Source organism: Saimiri boliviensis, chromosome 16 (genome assembly GCF_048565385.1).
Source record: "Saimiri boliviensis isolate mSaiBol1 chromosome 16, mSaiBol1.pri, whole genome shotgun sequence".
Classification (NCBI taxonomy): Eukaryota; Metazoa; Chordata; class Mammalia; order Primates; family Cebidae; genus Saimiri; species Saimiri boliviensis.
The window spans coordinates 50,403,338-50,429,509 of record NC_133464.1 but is presented as its reverse complement, the minus strand read 5'-3'; the positions used below and the strand labels follow the sequence as shown (position 1 = coordinate 50,429,509).

Genomic DNA, 26,172 nt, shown 5'->3' with positions numbered 1-26,172 from the left:
TGACCCCAGCCATGGAACCAGAGGAACTAAGTGGGATTAGTCATGCTCACCCACATGACTCTAGTCCTCTGCTTGTGATTTCCCTTTTACTTCCTTGACTTGGGTGACCTGCCTGGCTCCCCACCCCCCCAAAAAAGGACCTCAGGAGAGACTGTGTGACAGTTACATTTGGGCAACTGTTGACACTTCCCTCCTTAATGGAGGACGTGTGTTGGTTTGAGCTCTGTATCCTGCTATTATTGCCTGTGCTAAAGCATTTACCCTTAGAAAATGGTTCCAGTTAACTTTGAACTTAGAATCCCCTTATTAATTAAGTACTATTGTAATTGGAGGTAGAATAGATGCCTTAAAAGAATATAGGGATTGAGTGACCGTTTTCTTGCTGATGGGACAGTATCAAGACCAAAATTTGGTTTCAGAGGATATTTTGCTCCTAGTTATTGAAGGCAGAATTTTTTTCTGTTCACAGAAGTAGCATAAAGCCTGATTTCTAGTAGAGATGTGCAAAAAGGGAAAAGAATTAGGAAGGGTATTTTGGCAAAGGACTGAGAATATGCCTCATGGAGAGAATCCCTGTTCCACTAGGTGGCACTGTTGACCTTGAAATGCCATGTGCTCTACAGCCCAAGGGCCTTGTGACCTTGACATGCCATGTGCTCTTCAGACCCTGGGCAGAGAGAGACCTGGAAATGCCACGTACTTCCCAGAGCAAGGACAGAGAGAGACTTGGAAATGCCATGTGCTCTCCAGACCAAGAGCAGCGAGAAATACTTACTATGGGAGAGGGGGAGACCTTCTGTTCCTAGAAAATCACACTGCCTTCTCTTGAGCTATATCCCCACTTACTATGGCGTTCCCTGATCTTCCCAAACAAGATTATTTCCCTGAATTGTAAAACTTCCTGCACATTGCATACACAGAGAGGATAGAAGATATGGCAGTCATAGACAAGAAAAGAGGAAATTACAATAGAAAATTTGGAGATCCTGCTGCCAGTGCCCCATTGGGTGATTGGAAGCTGGGGTCAGTCCAGAAGCGTTTGGATAGCACCCAGGAGTGAGCCTCAGCCAGAAATCCTCAGTTGCTCCAGAATATCTTCCAGCCCCATGTGACAGCTAAATCTTCCATGAAAGGAAGCTGATTCAAACATGGCTTACATGCCCAGTAACCTGTGGGTACTAGGGATTCTCCATGTTCTCCCCAGCAAGCCAGCCCCCTAAGTCTTGGTGCATGGCTGGCAGCCATGCTAATTATTTTTAAATGACTGAAGGGGGATTGGGGGGAACAGTGTTTGTTGATTTGGTTCTAAAATGGAGGCCAAGAGTCCCAAAATGAAAGAACAGAGTTGGAGTCCATTTCTCTACTCACCATTTCGATGAATGTTATACCTTGGTATCCTGAGTGAGGTTCTCAATATTATCCTGAATGAGGTCTTCAGTATGAAGTGGCTACATTGTCTGGGGTAGATAACCTGCGGTTTGTTATCTTGTGCCAGGAAAACTTAGGAGACAGACACATATGAGAAGTTTAGAAGTGGAAGTTTAATAGGCAGGAGAAAAAGGAAGAGAAAGGAAAACAGCTTTTCTCTAGTGAGAGGGCCAGACTATAATATTCAGCGACCACTGCAGGGTGCTCTTTTTCTCTCAGAATTTTATAATCTGGCTTGAGGAGGGGATGTCTGATTTATGTAAGGCTCACAGATTGGTTTGATACAGTATGATGTTTACATAGTCCTTGGGGAAGGCTGGCAACCCCACTCTAATCTTACTATGCAAATGAACTTTCCTTTCTGGTGGTGCCGTCTCATCTGCTCCTTATTGTACATGTAACTGACAAAGAGAAGGGATGATGAAGCAACCATCTTGAACATGATTGGCACAACTGGCAGCATCTATATCTGCAGCTCAGTTTTACAGGCTGCTCTTTGTTAGAAAAGAAAATTGGTGCTGTTTTTCATTAAAAGGGAAACCTGACCGAGGACTTCTGTACCCTCATTAACTGCCTAATTTCTTCTTAACTCCTGTATCATTAGGATTCTCCATGTGGTAAATCTTAACGTAAAATTTCAAGACAGGAAAGAAAGGGGACTATTTATCTGGTTGAAGGTCTATTTTATCAGAGAAGAAAATCTTTTCTGAAATCTTCAGCTGGTTTCCATTTATATCTTCTTTACTAGAACTTCCTAAACCAATCACTGATCAAGGGGAATGAGTTTATCCTTAAGGGCAGGCTACCTATTCCTTGAATATAAGACCATCTCATTCTTAAAAATAAAATAAAAAATCAAGATTTAAATAGCAAGACAGAGTGGAAACAGTGTGCTGAACATATGGTCCCTAACTTAAGAATCTCTCAAACTTGAGTGAATTGAAGAACACTTCTCTGGAGATGTCTTGCCAAAGAACACAAGAGAACATTAGCAGATTGGAGTGTGTTGTGAGATTGAAAACATATGAAAGAAATGACATCATAAAGATGATAGAGAAGGAAGTTCAAGGAATTTGCCCCTCTACTGAAGCAACTGTTGAGCTGGCAAGCACTGTCCAAAGCAAGTATTTTAGAACTCTGGATCCTAGTCAAATACTTGTGGCATCCAGGGTAAGTAAATGATGAAGGAAGGGTAGTCACTGGCTGACCATGGAGATGATGGAACAGAGACTTCAGTGGTCACACAATCTCAAGGAATGTATTTCTTGTGGGAAAAAAGTTTTAAAAAGTCATTAAGCAAGTTGATGACTGTAACCTTCATCAAGTAACAGAAGTGATCCTTGGGGAGGAAGCATAATCTGACTTTCAGTTGCCTAATTACAGGATTCAAAATGTCCAGTAGTTCCCAACCAAAAATTATAAAGCCTACAAAGAAACAGGAAGGTTTAGCCCATTCACAAGAAAAAGAGAAATCCATAGAAACCATTCCTGAAATAGCCCAGTCGTTTGACTTAATTAGACAAAGACTTTAGGTGAACTGTCTTACATATGTTCAAAGATCTGAGAGAAACCATTGACAAAGAACTAAAGAAATCAGAAAAACAATGTATGAACAATAATGAATATCAAAAAAGAGACAGAAATTTATCGAAAGAAACCAAGTATGTATTCTGGAGCTAATAGCTGAAATTAAAATTTCACTAGGTGAGTTCAACAGATTAGATCTCTTTAAGGGTTATAAATGGCTCATTTAAAATATTTTTTGGTGAAGCTATGTGTGGGACAATATTCTTAATTACATATTTATTTGGGAGATAATTTGGAGAAGGAAAGATTTAATTATTTTTTACATTCACATTAGTTTTTGAATAAGAAAGATAAATTATAGGTGTTTTAACACTTACTGTAGCATGTATACAGCAGGGATGGTAAGTAGATTTTCTCTCGTGTCAACTCTTATCTGTTGATAGTAGCTACTGTGTTTAGAAGAATTCTGTGACACGGGGGTTGGAAAAATGTACTGTACTTTTTTTAGAGTGCACGGACATCTTATTGTGTGTCTGCCACATGCATGCTATGTGTAGGCTAACTAAAAACCTATTTATGTAACTACTAGAGTATAAAAGTTAAAGAAATGTTTTTCTCTGCTAGGTTTGGCTCAAGAAATTTCTTTGCAGGATATGTTTATACTGCTTAGGTGGTCCTTGAATTCTATTGAGGTCTAGATTTTTAAAGGAGATTTGGATTCTGGCATTTGTAAAGTAGATTTTCCTATTGGGGTATAGCTGTCAAAGCATCATAAATAGTACTGCTAATGAATATAGAATAGAATTCTCAAGTAATAGTAAAAAAAAAGCTTCTGAGGGGGTATCATTTTGTTAGCTTCAATACTTTACATTTTTGGAGAGGTGCTATATGAATTACATTTCCCTTCTAGTATAGAGAAGTATCAAAAATTTACGTTTTTACCATGAAAAATTTTAATTAGGTAGTTTTCTCCTCACCATCTATATTATTTTCAAAGGCCATACTCTAACATACCATAAAATTGTTTTTGTGTGTGTGGCTTTTGAAGTGGTACTAGGTCAGAGAATACTCAAGGCACAATCCCACATATTATACAGATTCTTCCTTGCCTCTTGTAAAAAATCAGCAAGTGAATGTTGTATTAGAATGATACTTTTACAAAAGTATGAGATGTAATTTTTAGTTAAAAGACAGTAAATAGTTAAAATTTTATGCCTTGCCTTATCTGTGGGCTATCAGCCAGCTTTTCTCTTTATTCCTTGCAGGTTGATGAGAAAGCTCTGAGGCACATAACGGAAATGGGCTTCAGTAAGGATGCATCGAGGCAAGCTCTTATGGATAATGGCAACAACTTAGAAGCAGCATTGAACGTACTTCTTAACAGCAATAAACAGAAACCTGTTATTGGTCCTCCTCTGAGAGGTATAACTTATTAAGCAGTGTGCCAGATCATGTTGTTTGCTTTTCAGAGGAATATATGTTATTGACAGAGGCTGTTATAGCTGTAAGGACTGTAACTTTATTTAATGTTTTGGTAAGTGGAAGGAACACCAGTTTGGGAACCATAGAGATATTTTGAGTGTCAGTCTCATTGTCTTCATCTTTACGGGTCTGACAACAACAAAAAAACAAAAACAAAATGTGTCTAACAAGGCCGTATTTAACAAGGTTGTTATGAGTAATGGAGAAAATATGTGACTGGTTCTATTATTTCAACAACTCTGCCACCTGCGTAAATGACTAAGCTTTTACAAATTAACAAAAATAATACATTTACTTGGTGTAATTATTTAATCATTACATGATCAATGTGTTATGTGGTATTTCAAGTCCCAGCCCTATATTCTTTTATGAATATCTGTGGTTAAAGAATAAATTTATAATTTTTCCTTAAAAGATAGTTTATATGAACAAAATCAAACTTCTGTATAGATCGTTTATTTAGGGGACTAAATGTTCTACTTAATTACTTAAAAACGTTTTTATAAAGATGTAGACTATACAAAAATATGAAAAGAAATTAAAATCCCTATTTAAAATGGTTTTTATGTATTAGTATGTATTCTCCTTTTGTTTCTGCTTACACAGTACATATGTCTTGCTTTTACATCTAAAGGTAGAGGAAAAGGCAGGGGGCGAATAAGATCTGAAGATGAAGAGGATCTGGGAAATGCAAGGCCATCAGCACCAAGCACATTATTTGATTTCTTGGAATCTAAAATGGGAACTTTGAATGTGGAAGGTAGGCTATCTTAAAGTTGATTTCTTCCTTTTTTTTTTTTTTAAGTGTATTTCTTTTTAAAAGACCAAACTTTATTTGGAATTGTACAATAAAGCAACTGTAATATGAACATATATCCTGAGTGTTTATGTATAAATTTACTTAATTACAAATTCCTGTTTGACAAAAGCACAGAAGAAAATGTTAATTGTTGTATTCTGAAACATAATGGCAGCTTATTTTGCCCCCTAACTTGGATGAGTGATCTCACTAAACTACTCTTCCCAAATTTGCTCCCATCTAGATAACAGGTAACTCTGTAAACAGATTGTTGTGTTGGAAATTTTATTGCCTAATCTTATGTAACTTTTTTTTAATTGTGAAATTGGTATATCTCTTCTTTCTCGCCATATTACATAGTTTGAAAATGTTCACCCAGTGAGTGGAAATGCTTTCACAATGTGATATATTTTTGATATACTTTAGTGATTAACATAAATATTGAAAAGAGAACTAAGTATGGTAAATACGCAACCTTTTTCTAAGCACGTAATGTAAATATTTTCTAAAATGTTGTTTTAAAAATACTATTCAAAAAGCTAAGGAAATATACTTTGAATACAGTTTCTCATTCAGATATATTTTGAATCTAACCAAATAAACTCAGAGATAAAAGGCTTTTATATCAAATATGAAATGTTCAGATTTCATAAAAATTGAAACTTGTTTGCTACATTATATGGAAAAGGCAGTGTAGCATTTAAGAAAACAAATGTTTGATATTGGCAAGATTCATAAACATGATGTATTAGTTTTCTATTGCTGTGTAACAAATTACCAAAAAATCAGTGGCTTAAAACAAAGCAAGTTTATTACCTCTTACTTTCTTTGTGTCGGGAGTCTAGACACAGGTTCATTGGGGCCTCTGTTTAAAGTCTCAGATGCTGATGTTAAGATTTTGGTAGGGGTAGTGACCTTTATATATATTTTTTATTGCACTTTAGGTTCTGGGGTACATGGGCAGAACATGCAGGATTATTGCATAGGTACGCACATGGCAATGTGGTTTGCTGCATCCATCCCCGTCACCTATATCTGGCATTTCTCCCCATGTTATTCCTCCCCAACTCCCTAATCCCCACTGTCCCTCCCCTAGTACCCCCCTAACAGACCCTAGTGTATGATACTCCCCTCCCTATGTCTATTTGTTCTCATTGTTCCACACCCACCTATTAGTGAGAACATGCGGTGTTTGATTTTCTGTTCTTGTGTCAGTTTGCTGAGAATGTTGGTTTCCAGGTTCATCCATGTCCCTACAAAGGACACGAACTCATCGTTTTTTATGGCTGCATAGTATTCCATGGTGTATACGTGCCACATTTTCCTTGTCCAGTCTATCATCAGTGGGCATTTGGGTTGGTTCCCGGTTTTTGCTATTGTAAACAGTGCTACGATGAACATATGTATGCCTATGTCTTTATAATAGAACAATTTATAATCCTTTGGATATATACTAAGTAATAGGATTGCTGGGTCAAATGGAATTCCTATTTCTAGGTCCTTAAGAAATGGCCACACTGTCTTCCACAATGGTTGAACTAATTTAAACTCCCACCAATGGTATAAAAATCTTACTATTTCTCCACATCCTCTCCAGCATCTGTTGTCTCCAGATTTTTTAATGATTGCCATTCTAACTGGTATGAGATGGTATTTCAAAGTGGTTTTGATTTGCATTTCCCTAATGACCAGTGATGATGAGCATTTTTTCCTATGTTTTTTGGCCTCATATATGTCTTCTTTTGAAAAGTGTCTGCTTATATCCTTCACCCACTTTTGAATGGGTTTGTTTGTTTTTTTCTTGTAAATCTTTTTCAGTTCTTTGTAGATTCTGGATATCAGCCCTTTGTCAGATGGGTAGATTGCAAAAAATTTTTTTTCCGTTTTGTTGGTTGCTGGTTCACTCTAATGATTGTTTCTTTTGCTATGCAGAAGCTGTGGACTTTAATTAGATCCTGTTTGTTTATTTTGGCTTTTGTTGCCAGTGCTTTTGGTGTTTTAGTCATGAAGTCCTTGCCTATGCCTATGTCCTGAATGGTTGTGCCTAGGTTTTCTTCTAGGGTGTTTATGGTGTTAGGTCTTATGTTTAAGTCTTTAACTCATCTGGAGTTAATTTTAGTGCAAGGTGTCAGGAAGGGGTCCAGTTTCTGCTTTCTGCATATGGCTAGCCAGTTTCCCCAACACCATTTATTAAACAGGGAATCCTTTCCCCATTGCTTGTTTTTGTCAGGTTTGTCAAAGATCAGATGGTTGTAGATGTGTGGCATTGCCTCCGAGGCCTCTGTTCTGTTCTATAGGTCTATATCTCTGTTTTGGTACCAGTACCATGCTGTTTTGATTACTGTAGCCTTATAGTATAGTTTGAAGTCAGGTAGCATGATGCCTCCAGCTTTATTCTTTTTGCTTAGAATTGCCTTGGCTATGTGGACTGTCTTTTGGTTCATGAAGTTTAAGGTGTTTTTTTCCAGTTCTGTCAAGAGGGTCATAGGTAGCTTGATGGGGATAGCATTGAATCTGTAAATTACCTTGGACAGTGTGGCCATTTTCATGATATTGATTCTTCCTAACCATGAGCAAAGAATGTTTTTTCCGTATGTTTGTGTCCTCTCTTATTTCGTTGATCAGTGGTTTGTAGTTCTCCTTGAAGAGGTCCTTTACATACTTTGTTAGTTGTATTCCTAGTTATTTTATTCTCTTTGTAGCAATTGTGAATGGCATTTGGTTCTTGATTTGGCTCTCTTTAAGTCTATTATTGGCGTATAGGAATGCTTGTGATTTCTGCACATTGATTTTGTATCCTGAGACTTTGCTGAAGTTGCTTATTGGTTTCAGGAAATTTAGGGCTGAGATGATGGGGTCTCCTAAATATACACTCATGTCATCTGCAAATAGAGACAATTTGGCTTTCTCTTTTCCTAATCGAATACTCTTTATTTCTTTTTCTTACCTGATTGCCCTGGCTAGAAGGTCCAATATTATATTGAATAGGGGTGGGGAGAGAGGGCATCCTTGTGTAGTGCCAGATTTCAAAGGGATTTCCCATTTAGTATGATACTGGCTGTGGGATAGTAGTAAATAGCTTTTATTATTTTGACATATGTTCCGGCTATGCCTAGTTTCTATTGAGAGTTTTTAGCATACGTGGCTGTTAAGTTTTTTCGAAGGCCTTCTCTGCATCTATTGAGATAATCATGTGGTTTTTGTCTTAGGTTCTGTTTATGTGGTGAATTACGTTTATAGACTTGTGTATGTTGATTCAGTTTTTATCTCCAGGATGAAGCCTACTTGATCATAATAGATAAGCTTTTTGATGTGCTGTTGCAATCAGTTTGCCAGTATTTTATTGAAGATTTTTGCATCTACGCTCATCATGGATATTGGCCTGAAGTTTTCCTCTTTTGTTGAGTCTCTGCCGATTTTTGGTGTCAGGATGATGGTGTCATAAAATGATTTGGGAAGGATTCCATCTTTTTGGATTGTTTGGAATAGTTTCAGAAGGAGTGGTACCAGCTCCTCTTTGTATTTCTGGTAGAATTCAGCTGTGAACCCTTCTGGACTTGGGCTTGTTTTGGTTGGTAGGCTATTAATTGCTGCCTCTACTTCAGACCTTGTTATTGGTCTATTCAGGGTTTTGACTTCTTCCTGGTTTAGGCTTGGGAGGCTGCAAGTGTCCAGGAATTTACATATTACTTCCAGGTTTCCTGGTTTATGTGCATAGAGTTGTTTGCAGTAATCTCTGATGGTAGTTTGTATTTCTGTGGAATTGGTGTTGATATCCCCTGTATCATTTTTTATTGCATCTATTTGATTCTTCTCTCTTTTCCTTTTTATTAATCTGGCTAGTGGTCTGTTTTGTTGTTCTTTTCAAAAAACCAGCTTCTGGATTTATTAATGTTTTGAATTGTGTCTCTATCTCCTTCAGTTCTGCTCTGATCTTAGTTATTATTTGTCTTCTGCTAGCTTTTGAGTTTGTTTGTTTTTTATCTTATTCCTCTAGCTCTTTCAATTTTGATGATAGGGTATTGATTTTAGATCTTTCCTTGCTTCTCATGTGGGCATTTATTGCTATAAATTTTCCTCTAGACACTGCTTTAAGTGTGTCCCAGAGATTCTGGTACTTTGTGTTCATTCTTGTTGGTTTCGAAGAACATCTTTATTTCTGACTTCGTTTCATTGTTTACCAGTCAACATTCAAGAGTCAGTTGTTCATGTTCCATAAAGTTGTGTGGTTCTGACTTAGTTTTTTAATCCAGAATTCTAATTTAATTGCACTGTGGTCTGAGAAACTGTTACGATTTTCGTTCTTTTGCATTTGCTGAGGAGTGATTTACTTCCAATTATGTGGTCAGTTTTAGAGTAGGTGTGATGTGGTGCTGAGAAGACTGTATATTCTGTGGATTTGGGGTGGAGAGTTACGTAGATGTATATTAGGTTTACTTGGTCCAGATCTGAGTTCAAGTCCTAGATATCCTTGTTAATTTTCTGTCTCATTGATCTGTCTAATATTGACAGTGGAGTATTAATGTCTCCCATTATTATTGTATGGGAGTCTAAGTCTCTTTGTAGGTTTTAAGAACTTGCTTTATGTATCTGGGTGCTCCTGTATTGCGTGCATATATATTTAGGATAGTTAGCTCTTCTTGTTGCATTGATCATTTTACCATTATGTAATGCCCTTCTTTGTCTCTTTTGATCTTTGTTGGTTTAAAGTCTGTTTTATCAGAGACTAGGACTGCAACTCCTGCCTTTTTTTGGTCTCCATTTGCTTGGCAAATCTTGCTCCATCCATTTATTTTGAGCCTATGTGTGTCCTTGCACATGAGATGGGTTTCCTGGATACAGCACACCAATGGGTTTTGACTTTTATCCAATTTGCCAGTCTGTGTCTTTTGATTGGGGCATTTAGCACATTTACGTTTAAGGTTAATATTGTTATGTGTGAATTTGATCCAGCCATTTTGATACTAGCTGGTTGTTTTGTCCATCAGTTGATGCAGTTTCTTCATTGTGTCAATGCTCTTTACCATTTGGTATGTTTTTGGAGTGGCTGGTACTGGTTGTTCCTTTCTATGTTTAGTGCTTATTTCAGGAGCTCTTGTAAGGCAGGCCTGGTGGTGACAAAATCTCTGAGCAATTGCTTGTTTGTAAAGGATTTTATTTCTCTTCACTTATGAAGCTTAGTTTGGCTGGATATGAAATTCTAGGTTGAAAGTTCTTTTCTTTAAGGATGTTGAGTATTGGCTCCCACTCTCTTCTGACTTGTAGGGTTTCTGCTGAGAGATCCACTCTGAGTCTGATGGGCTTCCCTTTGTGGTGGGGAACCTTTCTCTCTGGCTGCCCTTAACATTTTCCCTTTGTGGTGGGGAACCTTTCTCTCTGGCTGCCTTTAGCATTTTTTCCATCATTTCAACCCTGGTTAATCTGACGATTATGTGCCTTGGGGTTGCTCTTCTTGAGCAGTATCTTTGTGGTGTTCTCTGTATTTCCTGGACTTGAATATTGGCCTGCCTTGCTAGGTTGGGGATGTTTCCCTGAATAATATCCTGAAGAGTGTTTTACAGCTTGGATTCATTCTCTCTGTCAAATTCAGGTACACCTATCAAATGTAATTAGGTCTTTTCATATAATGCCATATTTCTTGGAGGATTTGTTCATTTCTTTTTACTCTTTTTTCTCTAATCTTGCCTTCTCGTTTTATTTTGTTGAGTTGATCTTCGATCTCTGATATCCTTTCTTCTACTTGGTTGGTTCAGCTAGTGAAACTTGTATATGCTTCATGAAGTTCTTGTGTTGTGTTATTCAGCTCCATCAATTCATTTATATTCTTCTTTAAGCTGTTTATTCTTGTTAGCATTTTGTCAAACCTTTTTTTTTTTTTAAGGTTCTTGGTTTCTTTGGATTGGGTTAGAACATGTTCTTTTAACTCAGAGTTATTACCCACTTTCTGAAACCTGTTTCTGTTAATTCATTAGACTTGTCCAGGCTTGTTCCCTTGCTGGGAGATATTGTGGTCCCTTGGAGGAGGCGACCTGTTCTGGTTTTGGGTGTTTACATACTTTTTGTGCTGGTTTCTTCCCATCTTTGTGGATTTATCTACCTGTGGTCTTTGTAGTTGGTGACTTTCAGATGGGGTCTCTTAGTAGATGCCTTTTTGTTGATGATGAAGTTATTTCTTTCTATTTTTTAGTTTTCCTTCTAACAGTCAGGCCCCTCTGCTGTAGGACTGCTGGAAGTCCACTCCAGACTCTGCTTACCTGGGGATCACCTGTGGCAGCTGCAGTAAGCACTGCTGCCAGTTTCTTTTTCTGTTATCTTTTTCCCAGAAGTATACCTGCCAGATGTCAGCCTGAGCTCTATGAGGTGTCTCCTTGGATATACAGGGGTCAGGGAGCTGCTTGAGGAGACAGTGTGTCCCTTAGAGGAGTTCAAGTGCTGAGCTGTGAGCGCTGTTGTTCCTTTCAGAGCTGCTGGGCAGGTACATTTAAGTCTGCTGCAGCGGAACTCATAACCACCTTTTTTCCCAGGTGCTCTGTTCTGGGAAGATGGGGCTTTATTTTTAAGTTCTTGATGTGCTGCTGCCTTTTTTCAGAGATGCCTGCCCAGCAAGAAGGTAGCCTAGTCACAGTCTGCTAGCAGAGGTGTTGCTGAGCTGTCATGGGCTCTGCCTAGCTGCTATGTGAACTTCCTTGCAGTTTTGTTTATAGAGGTATAGTTAGAACTGCCTCGGTAATGGCAGACTGCCTTGGTAATGGCGGATTCCTTCGGTAATGGCAGACTGCCTCTATAATGGTGGGCTGCCTCAGTAATGGTGGACTGTCTTGGTAGTAGTGAACTGCCTTGGTAATGACAGACACCCTTCCTCCCACAGAACTGGACCATCCTGGGTCCAGCTGTGCTTGCTGTGAAGCTCTCAATCCAGAGTATTTCAGATTGCTGGTCTTTGTGGGTGTGTGACCTGTCAAGCCAGATCACCTGACTTCCTATTTCAGCCCCCTTTTTTTCAGTTGAATGGCCTTCTCTGTCTCTGAGGCGTTCCAGATGCCAGTTGAAATGACTGCCCAGATTCGTGTGAGATTTTGTGCGGAGACCTGCTGTTCCAGCTGAAACAACTGTGCTGGAGATGCGTGGCACTTTTCCGTCTGGGAATCTCCTGGTCTGTGGGCAGTAAAAACTTGTTTGGAAATGTGGTGATCACTTACCCTCCGTGATCTCACTGGGAACTGCACTGCAAGGCTGTTTCTATTTGACCATCTTGGGTTGTCTCCCCTGGGGCAGTGACCCTATCAGAGACTTGAGGTCCTTACAGGCTTACTGGTTCATGCAGAATTCACTTCCTGTGTATTCAAGACTGAAGTCCTGTTTTTTGCTTAGTGTTGCCTGGAGACTGTTTTATCTCCTAAAAACTGCCTTTAGATTGTCGCCACATGGGCCCACTACTTGGGCAATTTACATGTTGTTTGCTTCTGTCTGCTGCTATTGCTTCAGATTTTGTCTCTTTTTGACTCTGACTTATGAGTATTTTTGTCCCAACGTCCTTTGTACTGTCGCACTGAGAGCTCCTTTGATTTTTTTCATCCTCCTGCCCCCTTACATTTGCTTTTGACCCCTGTATTAGTTTGTTTCCATGCTGCTGATAAAGACATATCCAGGACTGGGTAATTTATATAGGGAAAGGGTTTATTGGACTTACAGTTTCATGTGGCTGGGGAAGCCTCACAATCATGGTGGAAAGCAGGGAGGAGCAAGTCACATCTTATGTGGATGGCAGCAGGCAAAGAGAGTGCTTGCTCAGAGAAACTCTGCCTTATAAAGCCATGAGATCTTGTAAGACTTATTCACTATCATGAGAACAGCATGGGAAAGACCTGCCTCCATGATTCAGTTACTTCCCACCAGCTCCCTCCCACAACATATGGGAATTCAAGATGAGATTTGGTTGGGAACACAGCCAAACCATCATTCCACCCATGGCCCCTCCCAAATACCGTGTCCTCACATTTCAAAACCAATTATGCCTTTGCAACAGTTCCCCAGAGTCTTAACTTATTTCAGCATTTACTTAAAGGTCCATGGTTGAAAGTCTTATCTGAGACAAGGCAAGTCTCTAATGCCTAAGAGGCTGTAAAATCAAAAGCAAATTGATTACTTCCTAGATACAATGGAGGTACAGGCGTTGGGTAAATACAGCCATTCCAAATGGGAGAAATCAGCCAAACAAAGGGGCCACAGGCCCCATGCAAGTCCAAAATCCAGTGGGGCAATCAAATCTTTTTTTTTTTTACCCCCTAACCACTAAATGACCAGGGAGGCAATCAAATCTTAAAGCTCCAAAATGATCCCTTTTGACTCCATGTCTCACATCCAGGTCATGCTGATGAATGAAAAGAGCTCCCATGGTCTTGGGCCACTCTGCCCCTATGGCTTTGGAAGGTACAGCCTCCCTCTCAGCTGCTTGCACAGGCTGGTGATGAGTGTCTGTGGTTTTTCTAGGTGCATGGTACAAACTATTGGTGGATCTACCATTCCGGGGTCTGGAGTATGATGGCCCTCTTCTCATAGCCCCAGTAGGCAGTGCCCCAGTAGGAACTCTGTGTAGGAACTCTGACTCCAAATTTCCATTCTGTACTGCCCTATTAGAGGTTCTCTATGAGGGCCCCACCCCTGCAGCATAATTCTGCCTGGGCATTCAGTTGTTTTCATATATCCTCTGAAATCCAGGTGGAGGTTTCCATTCCCCACTTCTTGACTTCTGTGCACTCATAGGCTCAACATCATGTGGAAACTGCCAAGGTTTGAGGCTTGCACCATCTGCAGCCACAGCCCCAGCTCTGTGTCAGTCCCTTTCAGCAATGACTGGAGTGGCTGGGATGCAGGGCACCAAGTCCCTAGGCTGCACAGAGCACAAGGAACCTGGGCCCATCTTGTGAAACCATTTTTTCCTCCTATGCCTCCAGGCTTGTGAATGGGAGGGTCTCCATGAAGACCTCTGACATGCCCTGAAGACATTTTCCCCATTGTCTTGGGGATTAACATTCAGCTCCTTGTTACTTATGCAAATTTCTATAGCCAGCTTGGATTTATCCTCAGAAAACGGGGTTTTCTTTGCTATCACATTGTCAGGCTGTAAATTTTTCAGACTTCTATGCTGTGTTTTCCCATAACCTCATTATTATTTAGGAGACAGTATGGAAGTTGATATGGTTTGGCTGTGTCCCTATTCAGATCTCATCTTTGATTCCCACATGTTGTGGGAGGGACCCAGTAGGAGGTAACTGAATCATGAGCGCAGGTCTTTCCCATGCTGTTCTCATGACAGTGTAAGTCTCATGAGATCTAATGGCTTTATAAAGTGGAATGTCCCTGAGCAAGCTCTCTCTTTGCCTGCTGCCATTCATGTAAGATGTGACTTACTCCTCCTTGCCTTCTGTCATGATTGTGAGGCTTCCCCAGTCACATGAAACTGTAAGTCCAGTAAGCCCCTTTTCCTGTGTAAATTACCCAGTCTCAGGTATGTCTTTATAGCAGCGTAAAAACAAACTAATAAAGTAAATTGGTATGAGTAGAAGGGAGTGCTGCTGAAAAGATACCCGAAAATGTGGAAGCAACTTTGAATCTGGGTATCAGGCAAGGTTGGAAAGGTTTGGAGGGCTTAGAAGATGACAGAAAAATGTGGGTAAGTTTGGAACTCCCTAGAGACTTGTTGAATGGCTTTGAAGAAAATGCTGTTAATTATATGGACCATGAATTCCAAGCTGAGGTGGTCTCAGATTGAGATGAGGAACTTGCTGAGAATTGGAGCAAAGGTAACTTTTGTTATATTTTAGCAAAGAGACTGGCAGCATTTTGCCTCTGCCCTGGAGATTTGTGGAACTTTAAACTTGAGAGAGATGATTTAGGGTATCTGGCTAAAGAAATTTTTAAGCAGCAAAGCATTCAAAAGGTGACTTCGGTGCTGCTAAAGGCATTCAGTTTTAAAAGGAAAACACAGCATAAAAGTTTGGAAAATTTATGTTTGAGTTCTCAGGGACACCTGCTCCTTGGATGAGCAACCATGGTCTTGACTTACAGTCTGGCCTTCAAGGTTTAGTAACCTTGTGGGGGATCCATTATACTACATCTAGGAAGCAACATTTTTAATCTCTCCTAGATGTACCATGTGGAGAGGGCACACTGACTAATTCAGGAAATGGGCAGAAGGCTTCTTAGGGGAGATGGCATCTAGACAAGACTAAGGAGAAGTGTTGGGGCAGTCCAAGTAGAGGGAGCACTATGTGTACAGGCGTGGAGGCATCGAGCACCAGTTCTGTGTGCCTCAGAGCATGTGGTAGAGGCGGTGCTGTGAGGAGAGAGATGGAATTGGTAGGCTAGAGCTAGATCACAAGGATTTTGTCCTAAGGAGTTTTAATTCTGTTCAAATGTTATGCAAAGGTATAGAAGGGTTTTTGGCATAAGAGCCATGAGGTTTATTTTGGTGCTTTAAGAAAAAGTTTTCCATCAGCACAATGGAAAATAGGGTAAGATGGGATTGAGATTTAAAACAGACAGTAGTTGTATGTGTTGTAGGGAATTATTCATTCAATAAATGCAGTATTTTATTTACTATTTGAAATACCTCATTCAGAAGACTCAAGGAAGTAGATTGATTTTGTAGCTCTTGTCACAAAGAAGCTCCCTGTCTAGTTTACAGAAGAAACCATAAACTAAAGGAACATAGGAATGCTTATTTTCAAAGGATTTCATCATTTACTTAATGAAAAACCAAAATAATACTGAACAAAATATAAGTGCTTAGCAGAAGTTATTTTGGAAACAGTAATCAGATTTGATGTGGTATAATTGTAACCTGTAATAACATTTAGTATTTTATTTCAAAGTTTTATTGCCAAAATAAGACCTACTAGTAGTTTTGAATGGCTACTAAATACTTTAATCAGGCAGACTTGAAAACACTATTTGGTTTACTATTTCGTTGTTTTGAAGATTTACCTTACCAGGAGCTGCTTGCACCATTGCTAGCAGCTTTTCTGACCTTAAACTCTCTTTCATGATGTTGGCATCACACAGAAGGGATTCATGATAACACACGTAAGTACAAATAGACAATAAAATGATACACACACACACACACACACACACACACACGCATGCACACACACCCATACCCACACACGAAAGATTATCGTGCTTGTAGCTATTTCTTATATTCTCTTGGTTCTGTCTTTCTGGTACAATGAAGATAACAGGAGTGATGGAAAAGCTGTGTGTTGGTTGCCCTCAGGTATCTTTAGCAGGTGTCATTGTGTTACTTTCTCTTGTTGACTTGCTCTCACTACTTAAGTGCCAGTATTCTTAGGTGAGTAGTATATTGTAAAACAAACAAAAAAGAGTTGAGGCAAGCTACTGAATTGTTTTTCAGCTCATTTTAAGGTAGTATTTTTTTCTCTTTTTTTGAGAGGGAGTCTTGCTCTGTTGCCCAGGCTGGAATGCAGTGGCCCAACCTCGGCTCACTGCAACTTCTGCCTCCAGGTTCAAGCAATTCTTCTGGCTCAGCCTCCTGAGTAGCTGGGATTACAGGTACCCGCCACTGCCCACAAAATTTTTGTATTTTTAGTAGAGACAGGGTTTCACCATGTTGGCCAGGCTGGTCTCGAACGCCTGACCTTGTGATCCTCCTGCCTTGGCCTCCCAAAGTGCTGGGGTTATAGGCATGAACCACCACCCCTGGCCGATAGCATTCATTTTTAATTGGAGTTAAAGCCCAGAGTAAATTTTACTTTTGTAAAGTTGAATCTCCACTTTGGTGGAAAATTTGGTTAAATCTCTTGTTCTAAAATTAACTCTTCATTGATGGGAGAAAATGTTGGACATTTTTCTAAGATAAATCTTCAAAGGTTTTAGGATAACATCTTCATAAGGTTTAAATCCGTCATGGACAGCTAATGAAGAGAGTTCACATCTTATTTATGTTCATATTACCAGCATTATTATTTGGGTCTGTTACAGACTCAAGTTGACATTACAAAGAAGTAATTATGATTCAGTGATATGTATATTTAGGGTTTAAAAAGTTTGCTTTTCTACTATAGTTGCATAATCGAACCTTTCTTACTGCTATATTTTGTATCAGCATAAGCTGTCTGAGGATTTTGTTTAGTTTTAGTACCCCTAGAAGTCGGAGTTTAGCAGATGAAGCCTTGGCTTGGATGGACTTGTTATGTCATATCAGATTCTGTACAATAATGTGTCAGACTGGTTGGAAAAAAATATATATTCTGATTTTTAAAAATTTCATCAGAATTGATTATAACATTTACTTAAAAATTTTTCTCAGCATTAACTTTTTGTTGTTATATCTTTAAATTGGAATAAAACATAATTCTAGTTGACATTTTTATTAATATTCTGAAAAAATGAGGTTGGATTGCATTGTTTTCTGTTACCAAATGAAAAGGACAGGGTACTGGAGCAGATACATACAACTAATTCCACCACTAAACTCACAACTCTTACATATTAGTTGTATGTCTTTGGGCAAGATATAGAACTATTAACCTTAATTTTTTCATCAGGAAATGGAGAAATAGTAACAGAACCTATTGTAGGACTATAGGGTTGTAGGGAAGATCAAATTAGATAATGTATGTAAAGTGCTAAGCACAGTGCTTGGCATCAGCAGCAGCAGCAGATGGAACAACATCCTCTACTCATCATGTATCATCTCCACCTCCACTGCCCTACTTCAGGCCTTCATCAGCCTTTCACTGTTTTTTTGCAGAACCTTATCATCCCATTCTCCATATTGTGGTCAGTGACCTTTCCACACAAAAATTTGATCTCACTACCTGCTGGCTTAAAATGCTCCATTGACTCTTCTCATTGGCAGAATAAAATTCAGACTACATTATATATGTTGTTTTTATGGTGTTCCATTACTCTTTTTTCTGTGGATTTTGTGAAAATTGTGTTTATGTCGGTTAATAGGACTACATAATTTCAAATACAGCATAATATGTAGACATAAATAATCTGCTTAGATATTAGCCGATATAAGGATAACATTAATGGTTGATGGGTACTTCACATCAAGTTGCAGGTCTTTGATAATTCATAGGTATCTTTTTGGCTTTGTTTTTGCTTTATTTTCTTTTATTCAAGTTTCAGGTCACTTTGGATAGTATGCCTTATAGATTTACATCTTGAACTTTGAAGACTGAAGAATAGGGACCTTATAAAGGAAATGTAATATAATGATAATAGCTTAATTGGAAAGGAAGGAAACTAGGTCAAGACAAGAGAGAATATGTATATATTAGACTAGATGTTATTGTGTAAGATTTCCTCAAGAAAGAATCATTCATGTATTGTCTATTATGTATATTTTTATCTAATTGCATCAAACAGCATTAATACGTGTTGATGGAAATCTATGGTAGAATGCCTGTTTGGAAACCAGGAATAAATGGTTGCTATATGTATGGCAGTCATCAACTGCCAGTACAGCAGAAAGCAGAAGGAATGTGTAGCAGCTCTCTGCCCACAGTTTATCACTTTCTTTCTATTCCTAGCCATCTGTATGGGCTTCCCAGGCCTTGACATTTTCTTCCTATAAAGCTGATTCCTTTTTACCATTACATTCTTTTTGAAGTGCAAATGTACCCTAAATTTCTAGATAGTTCCTTAAGCTTAACTTGAATTGATTATTTTCAATTCTATTTGTGGACAACTTGTTACCTTTAATAGTTAATAGTTTATGCCAGAGCCACTTAGTGTCTAGTCAAGAAACAAGTACAGATTAAGTGCTGAAATTGAGAGTGTTTAGAAACCCCTTTAGCAATTTGACAGTACCTAAACATTTGTTACTGCATTTTACAAAAGCAACAGTCAAAAGCTGATTGGAAATTAAAACCAGAACCAGCAACTAAAACAAAAACCCTGGTCTTTCACGACAGTAAGTTTAAAATGTTCTGGTTTACGTTGTTTGGACATTGCCATCTCTGGATTTACCGGCATTCTGACAGCCTGACACTTTAGAGTAACAAGGCCAGGTAGTTATTTTAAGATGGTCTGCACAATACCAGGTGGAAAGTGAAAATATACTACAGTGCTGCCTCCTCTTAGCCATGCAGTGAGGCACCAAAGCTTTATGGAGAGGCTGCCTCCAGTCCTCAGTTCTAGTCTTTAAATGTTCTCAGCCCTGGCTGTAGACCTGTGTGATATGTGAATCTTATGTAATTCTGGTACTGGCTGTTGAGCCCCTCGCAAGCTGTGCATCTTAACCCTGGAGGCTCTACATCTACAGAGATGCTGTCCCCACTGTGCCTTTTCTGAATTCCTGGTCTACAGGATCTGTGAGCATAATAAAGTGAATGTTCTTTTATGCCACTAAGTTTGAGTAGTGGTTTGTTACATAATGGTAGTACTGGGGAAAAATCTCTAAAAATTGGCCTCATCTAGAACTGTGATTTAAAAAAAAAAGAACTGGTAAGTGAAAAAAAAACTTTGTGCTGTCATTGGTGTGTTGCTTTTTAAGTCACTATAGTATTTCAACTTTGTACATTTAAAAAGGTAGTTAATGACTTCAGTGTCATATTTAATTGCCTAGGTATGTATCATTTCTAGGCTACATCTTTTATGAGCCTTAAATTATGCTTAATGCATTATATACATGGATGTTTTCTTAGGCTAATAATGTATCCAGCAGTAAGCTACAAGCATCTCTAGACTTTACTAAGAGCCAAACCCAAAGGACCTAATTTTTCAGAATTAGTCTCTATAAAATATCATGAAATGAGTCTATGTAGGTTCTGTGAGTTCTTTTTACCCCACAATTTTATTAGAATATTATTAGGGGCGTTCTTAAATTTGAATGATCCTAATATAGTCTGCTCTGAATTTTTGAAATATTAGATGTTGTATCTAATATAATTGATCATTAACGAACTGAAGAAGTTTCCTCTGTTGTAGAGTTTGCGTATTCAATCTACATTGTTTTAAATCAATTTGTTTAAATTACTTGCATATGATCATATCATTACTTTTTTGGGTACTTGGATCTGTAGAAGATGGATATAGCTTTTCTCAGAATACTAGAACACAGGAGCCTCTTTTTTATTTTTGCCGTTATTTTCTTCCTCCTCAATTAATTGTCTATTCACTTAAACATTTGTTAACCATAAAATAAAATAAGTTTCATTTATTGAGCATCTGCTATGTGCCAGGGACTATGCTAGGTGCTTTGCATACTATTAATTCATTTTATTATCTACAAATGAAAAATATATATTATTTCCATTTGACAGGTAAAAAAATAGACTGTATATTAATATTTTAACTAAAGCAAAAATAACATAAAGCTGTTATTTCTACATGGTTTTTGACCCACAGATCTAGTGCCTCGTGTATAAATACCTGTTTATCAACAAGAGAGCCTTATCTGACTTTACCCAAGTAGCTAAATTACTCAAACACATGTATTTTCATTTAATGAATCGATTTGTCCATTAGTGCTTTTTTTAACCCTGGCAGAAAAATATCTTTTTAGTAATCTTAATCTGAGTTTCATGATGAAATACTGAAAACAACTCATGGTTATTAATGAGCAGTATAATGGTAGCTTTGTTGAGGTTTAAGAGGGTGTTTAATAGTGGGGTCTGGAATCTACTCAGTTAATTCCAGCTCTACTCTGCTAGTTGTGTGACTTAGTCAAGCCTCTTTAGCTTCCTTGTCTGTGAAATGGGGATGTTATAACTGCACCCCAAGGTAAGCTTATTTGTTTTTTTAATTATGTGAGAAATTTTACTAAACTAGAATTTTATTTTTATTTTTATTTTATTTTATTTGTAAGGACTAGCTTGGGCTTTACATGGGGCTAAACAGGGCAATCTTTGCATTTGTATTGTTGGTGTATGTTGCACTGTTTCTCAGAATCTCACGATTTGTTCATTTATAACCGCAGTAGTCTTCTGCTTTATGCTAATTTTTTAAAAATTGGCTTTTTTCTTTTTTTTTTTTTAAAGGGTCTTTGACACAACAAAAAATTAATTCTTTGAACATTAAGCATCATAAATATGTTTATTTTCAGCTTAGTCTTCAGTATAACGTGTCATATCTATAAAGATTTTAATGAGAACAGGGAAATAACTGTATATATTTGAATAATTATGCAAATTATAATTGAAAGCAAAATTCCATGCCAGATTAAAACTAATATTAATTCCTGTGATAATTTTTTCTGAGATTTGGTGTTTTTATTTAGTATAATGGACATCAACTTTATGATGCTGGAATATACAGTAATTTTTCCTTTGAAATTAATAATTAATGTTTTTTTGACTTTACTTAGAATTTAAGCAGGTTTCTAGCCTGCTTTGTATGTGTTGTTCTCTCCTCTTGGATGACTCTTCCCTACTTTCATCGTATTTCTTCTCATCAGGGATCACCTAAACACCATTTCTTGAGAGAAGTTTTACCTGTGTATCGGCATACCCTGTACTACTCCTAGTTTTTTCATAAGTCTGTTTCTTTCTTTCATACATTTTACTATAGCTTTAAGCTACATTATTTGTTCTTTTTACCTATTTGTTTGTTATCTGCCTCTGCTTATTGTAACTAAGCTCCATAGGATAGAGGGAAATGGGTCTTACCTACTACTTTCATACAGATTGACTAGGAGAGTGTTGATGACACCACCAGCAGTCAATGCTCAGTTACTATGATGAGTAACTAAGTGAAGAAAAGAGTTAAGTAGCATCATCCCAATTTTACAAGGTCACACACAGCTGCTCAGTGGTAGAACTGGAATTTAATTCCAGTAGTCAGTCTAATTCCAAACACCTTATATGGACCCAGGAGAAAGCAGTTTTATATATATTTTCAAACTCAATCATTACCATAATCCTGTGATAAGAATCATTTTTCACATTTTACAAATGAGGAAACTGGGGTTCTCAGTGACTTTGTCAAAGGTGCATCACTGCAGAACTGGAGAAGCAGTTTATTTGGTCTCAAGCTCAGTGTTCTCTAGTGCAAATCAGAGATGGCTTTTAGAAGCTTACTTGTGTGTGTGTGTTGTGCAGTCTTTTTCTGTGATCATTTGAACTCAGTCTAAATCTACCTTAGTGTGCTTTGATGCAAACTTCTCTTAAAGAAGGAAAAATAGAGGAGTGCATTTTCTATTTCAATCTTGCACCCTTAGCTAAGCCTAGGTAATGGTGTTAAACAGATAGCAATTTGAACTTGGAGGCTTACTTCATTCCTAGTGTTTTCAGTAATTCTTTCAGCAAATATTTACTGAGTGCCACCTATTTGCCTGATCCTCTAGTAGCTAAGTACTGGAGAAAACAATGCTGAATAACTCAGACCCTACTCTCAATATGATAACTATGTAAAAATATTTAAAGCAGCCTTAAAAAAAATGTAATACTGAAATGAATGAGATACTTGCACTCACTAAACTGGAAAGATACCCATGAGATAGTGTTCACTGAAAAAACTGAATTGTAGCCCATGAGATGTAGCATGAGTCTTTTTTTTGTTTGTTTGTTAAAGAAGGTGTATGAATTATATAAAAAAGGATAACCTCTGAAACTGAATAATGACTATATCTGGAAGTGGGATTGTATAGGCCGAAGGTGGAACTTTCTTCTATACAGTTTTCTATTGATAGGATCAAGAATAATTTTTTTTTTTTACTTTTTAAATATTTCTTAGTGATTTTAATAAAGAAAAAATTGATGGATGTAGAGAAGACTTTATGTGGAGAATGTTTATAGATATACTATATTTTAAGTGAAAAACAGTACTAGAGTATGATTTTGATTTTCTGATGTATCTAAATTTTTTCTGTAATACGACTTTTATAACATGATAATAAAGAAGTTTTTATTAAAGCATTCTTCCTGCCCTGTTTCCATTAAGAATCAAATAAAAACAAATAAAAAAACTAAAGCAAGGTAAAGATTCTAACTAAAAATGGGAGTTGGTGATAGTGAGAATGTGTAAATAGGGAAGCACCTTATTTTCTGATTTTTGGTTATTCCTAAGGTATCATCAATTAACTTTATTTGCTTAATTTTAATGCTAATGATAACAGCTAACATTTATTGGGTGCTTATTAAAGCCAGATACTCTTCTAAGTACTTTACATATGTTGTTAATCCTCCGAGGTATGCTCTATTATTACCCCCATCTTTTTTTTTTTTTTTTTTTTTTTGAGACGGAGTTTCGCTCTTGTTACCCAGGCTGGAGTGCAATGGCACGATCTCGGCTCACTGCAACCTCTGGCTCCTGGGTTCAAGCAATTCTCCTGCCTCAGCCTCCTGAGTAGCTGGGATTACAGGCACATGCCACCATACCCAGCTAATTTTTTGTATTTTTAGTAGAGACGGGGTTTCACCTTGTTGACCAGGATGGTCTTGATCTCTCGATCTCATGATCCACCCGCCTCGGCCTCCCAAAGTGCTGGGATTACAGGCTTGAGCCACTGCGCCCGGCCCTATTACCCCGATCTTAAAAATGAGGCTCAGAAAAGTTAATTATTTTGCCTAGGTTACAGAACTACTAAGTGGCACACCTATGATAAAAACATATGTTGTCTCTCTTATGCTATCTCTAAGTGCCAGTTTGTGAGCTCTGAATACCCGTTCAATTTTCAATAGAGGTTTAGGTTTTTCTGCATTAATGGAAAGAGATTATTAATTTTAGGTCAGGATTCTGGCAGTCCTAGTGTCCAAATGTATTTTTCAGCCCCATCAGAGATTGTCAAAGAGCCTTTGTGATTTCTGCATCTCACCAGAAATGAACAGATACAAGTGATAAGCTAACATGTTGGTTACATTCTGGTTTATTTTTCTCTGGGTGGGCAGCTTGGCATAATGGAAAAAACATGAGTTTCAGCTTCAGTTAGATTTCAGTTTAATTCTGGCTTCAGCATTTTCTAGCACAAGCCTTTACTTGAGGCTTGTGCTTTACTTTGTTTCTTCACTTGGAAAATAAAGGTGATAATACAGCCCTTTTAGGGTGGTTGTGAGTGTGACATGAAATAATGTAGGCAAAAGACCTTTAACATAGAGTCGGGCATATAGTAAGATCTTAACAAATATTAAGGCATTTATTCAGGTAGGTGTCTCAGAATAAAATGAGGATTAGTTTTGGAAACATATTCGACCTGGTTTTCTACTATAAAATGCTGGTGCAACTGCTGCTAGAGAAGTGAATATTCTGTGAAAAAGTATTAATATTTTAAGATGTCTGATTAATTTAGTACATCCTTATATAAAGATTCAAATGATTTGTGACAATTAGTTTATTATTAATTATTATTGCATTTCAAATCATATGATGTAAAACGTCATAGTTAATTATCTTGCAAACATACATTTTGAAAATCATAATCTGGTAATAATGGGAATGTTTCCTCTCAAATCATACTAAACTCATGTAGCATTCTTTGGTTAGTTTTCTCATATGAGCTTTCGCCATCTTGATCTTTTGATCTTTTAGATCTTCGAAGTGTTTTCACAGTTTTGTCTATTTTGTAATACATTGTTCTTTCTTTTTCTTTTTGTTTTTTGAGATGGAGTCTTGTTCTGTCACCCAGGCTGGAATGCAGTGGTGCCATTTCTGTTCACTGCAGTCTTCGCCTCCCAGGGTCAAGCAATTCTCCTGCCTCAGCCTCCTGAGTAGTTGGGACTACAGGCGTGCACCACAATGCCCAGCTAATTTTGTGTTTTTAATAGAGATGAGGTTTTATCATGTTGGTCAGGCTAGTCTCAAACTCCTGATCTCAAGTGATCCACCTACCTTGGCCTCCCAAAGTGCTGGGATTACAGGTGTGAGGCACCATGCCAGGCCTGTAATACATTTTTCTATCACTTTTTTGCCAATCTTTTATGTTTTCTGCTATTTAATGTTAAATGTTACTCATTTCTACTTGTGCTTTTGTTTTCAACTTTTCCTTCAGGGTGATTTAAAAAAAAATGTGATTCATTTTAGCCTGCTGCCTGTATAGAAGAATATCTTAGTATGTTTATTAGAGTGATTGCAGACTTGACCTGTGCTGCGCATTTGTATCTAATGTAGTTTAGAGTCATGATGCCACCTCAAAAAGGGTAGAGGAGAAAAATCAGATTCTTACTGGGTAACCAAGGAGCTGTCTTTGCAATTGATTTGGAGTATATTCCTTAGTTTATTTAAAATTGCTTTTCTGGCTGAGCATGGTGGCTCACATGTAATCCCAGCACTTAGGGAGGCCAAGCATGGTGGCTCACAGTAATCCCAGCACTTAGGGAGGCCGAGGTGGATGGATCACTTGAGGTCAGGAGTTTGAGACCAGCCTGGCCAACATGGTGAAACTCCATCTCTACTAAAAATACAAAAATTAGCCAGATGTGGTGGCCCGCGCCTGTAATCACAGCTACTTGGGAGGCTGAGGCAGAGAATCGCTTGAACCTGCGCAATGAGCCAAGATCTTACCACTGCACTCCATCTCAAAAAAAAAAAAAAAAAAAGGAAAAAATACTGCATCTCCCACAATTTAGTATATGAGTATATTTGTATATTTGTTATGTGTTTCAGAGATGAGCCCAATTTGAAAACACTTACTTTATATATGACTTTATGATTTAACTAACCTAAAAGGTATTGGGCTTAAGGAAATCCAAGAATGATTGGATGATGAATCCAAGAATGATTAGAAATCCAAGATGACTTCTTAGCTATTATTTCATTTGGAATGAAATGGATATATATGAAAACCAACTTATTTTAAAAACACAATTTGCGGCTGGGAACAGTGGCTCGTGCCTGTAATCCTAGCACTTTGGGAGCCTGAGGTGGATGGATCACAAGGTCAGGAGTTCGGGACCAGCCTGGCCAACATGGTAAAACGCCGTCTCTACTAAAAATACAAAAATTACCTGGGCATGGTGGTGGGCGCC

At 37.9% G+C, this 26,172-nt stretch overlaps 1 protein-coding gene across 9 annotated transcripts in view; it reads left to right on the top strand.

The window, feature by feature from the left end:
- Positions 1-26,172, top strand: part of TDRD3 (tudor domain containing 3) — a 408,301-nt gene that overhangs the window by 91,985 nt on the left and 290,144 nt on the right. For all 9 annotated transcript variants that reach the window (XR_012514351.1, XR_012514352.1, XM_074387640.1 and 6 more), the window contains exons 9-10: positions 4,221-4,377; positions 5,072-5,197. Coding sequence is in view for 7 of the 9 variants with exons in the window: in XM_074387640.1 (XP_074243741.1) it covers positions 4,221-4,377; positions 5,072-5,197 (283 nt within the window). In the remaining 2 variants the exon portion in view is untranslated. The remainder of the gene's footprint in view (positions 1-4,220; positions 4,378-5,071; positions 5,198-26,172) is intronic.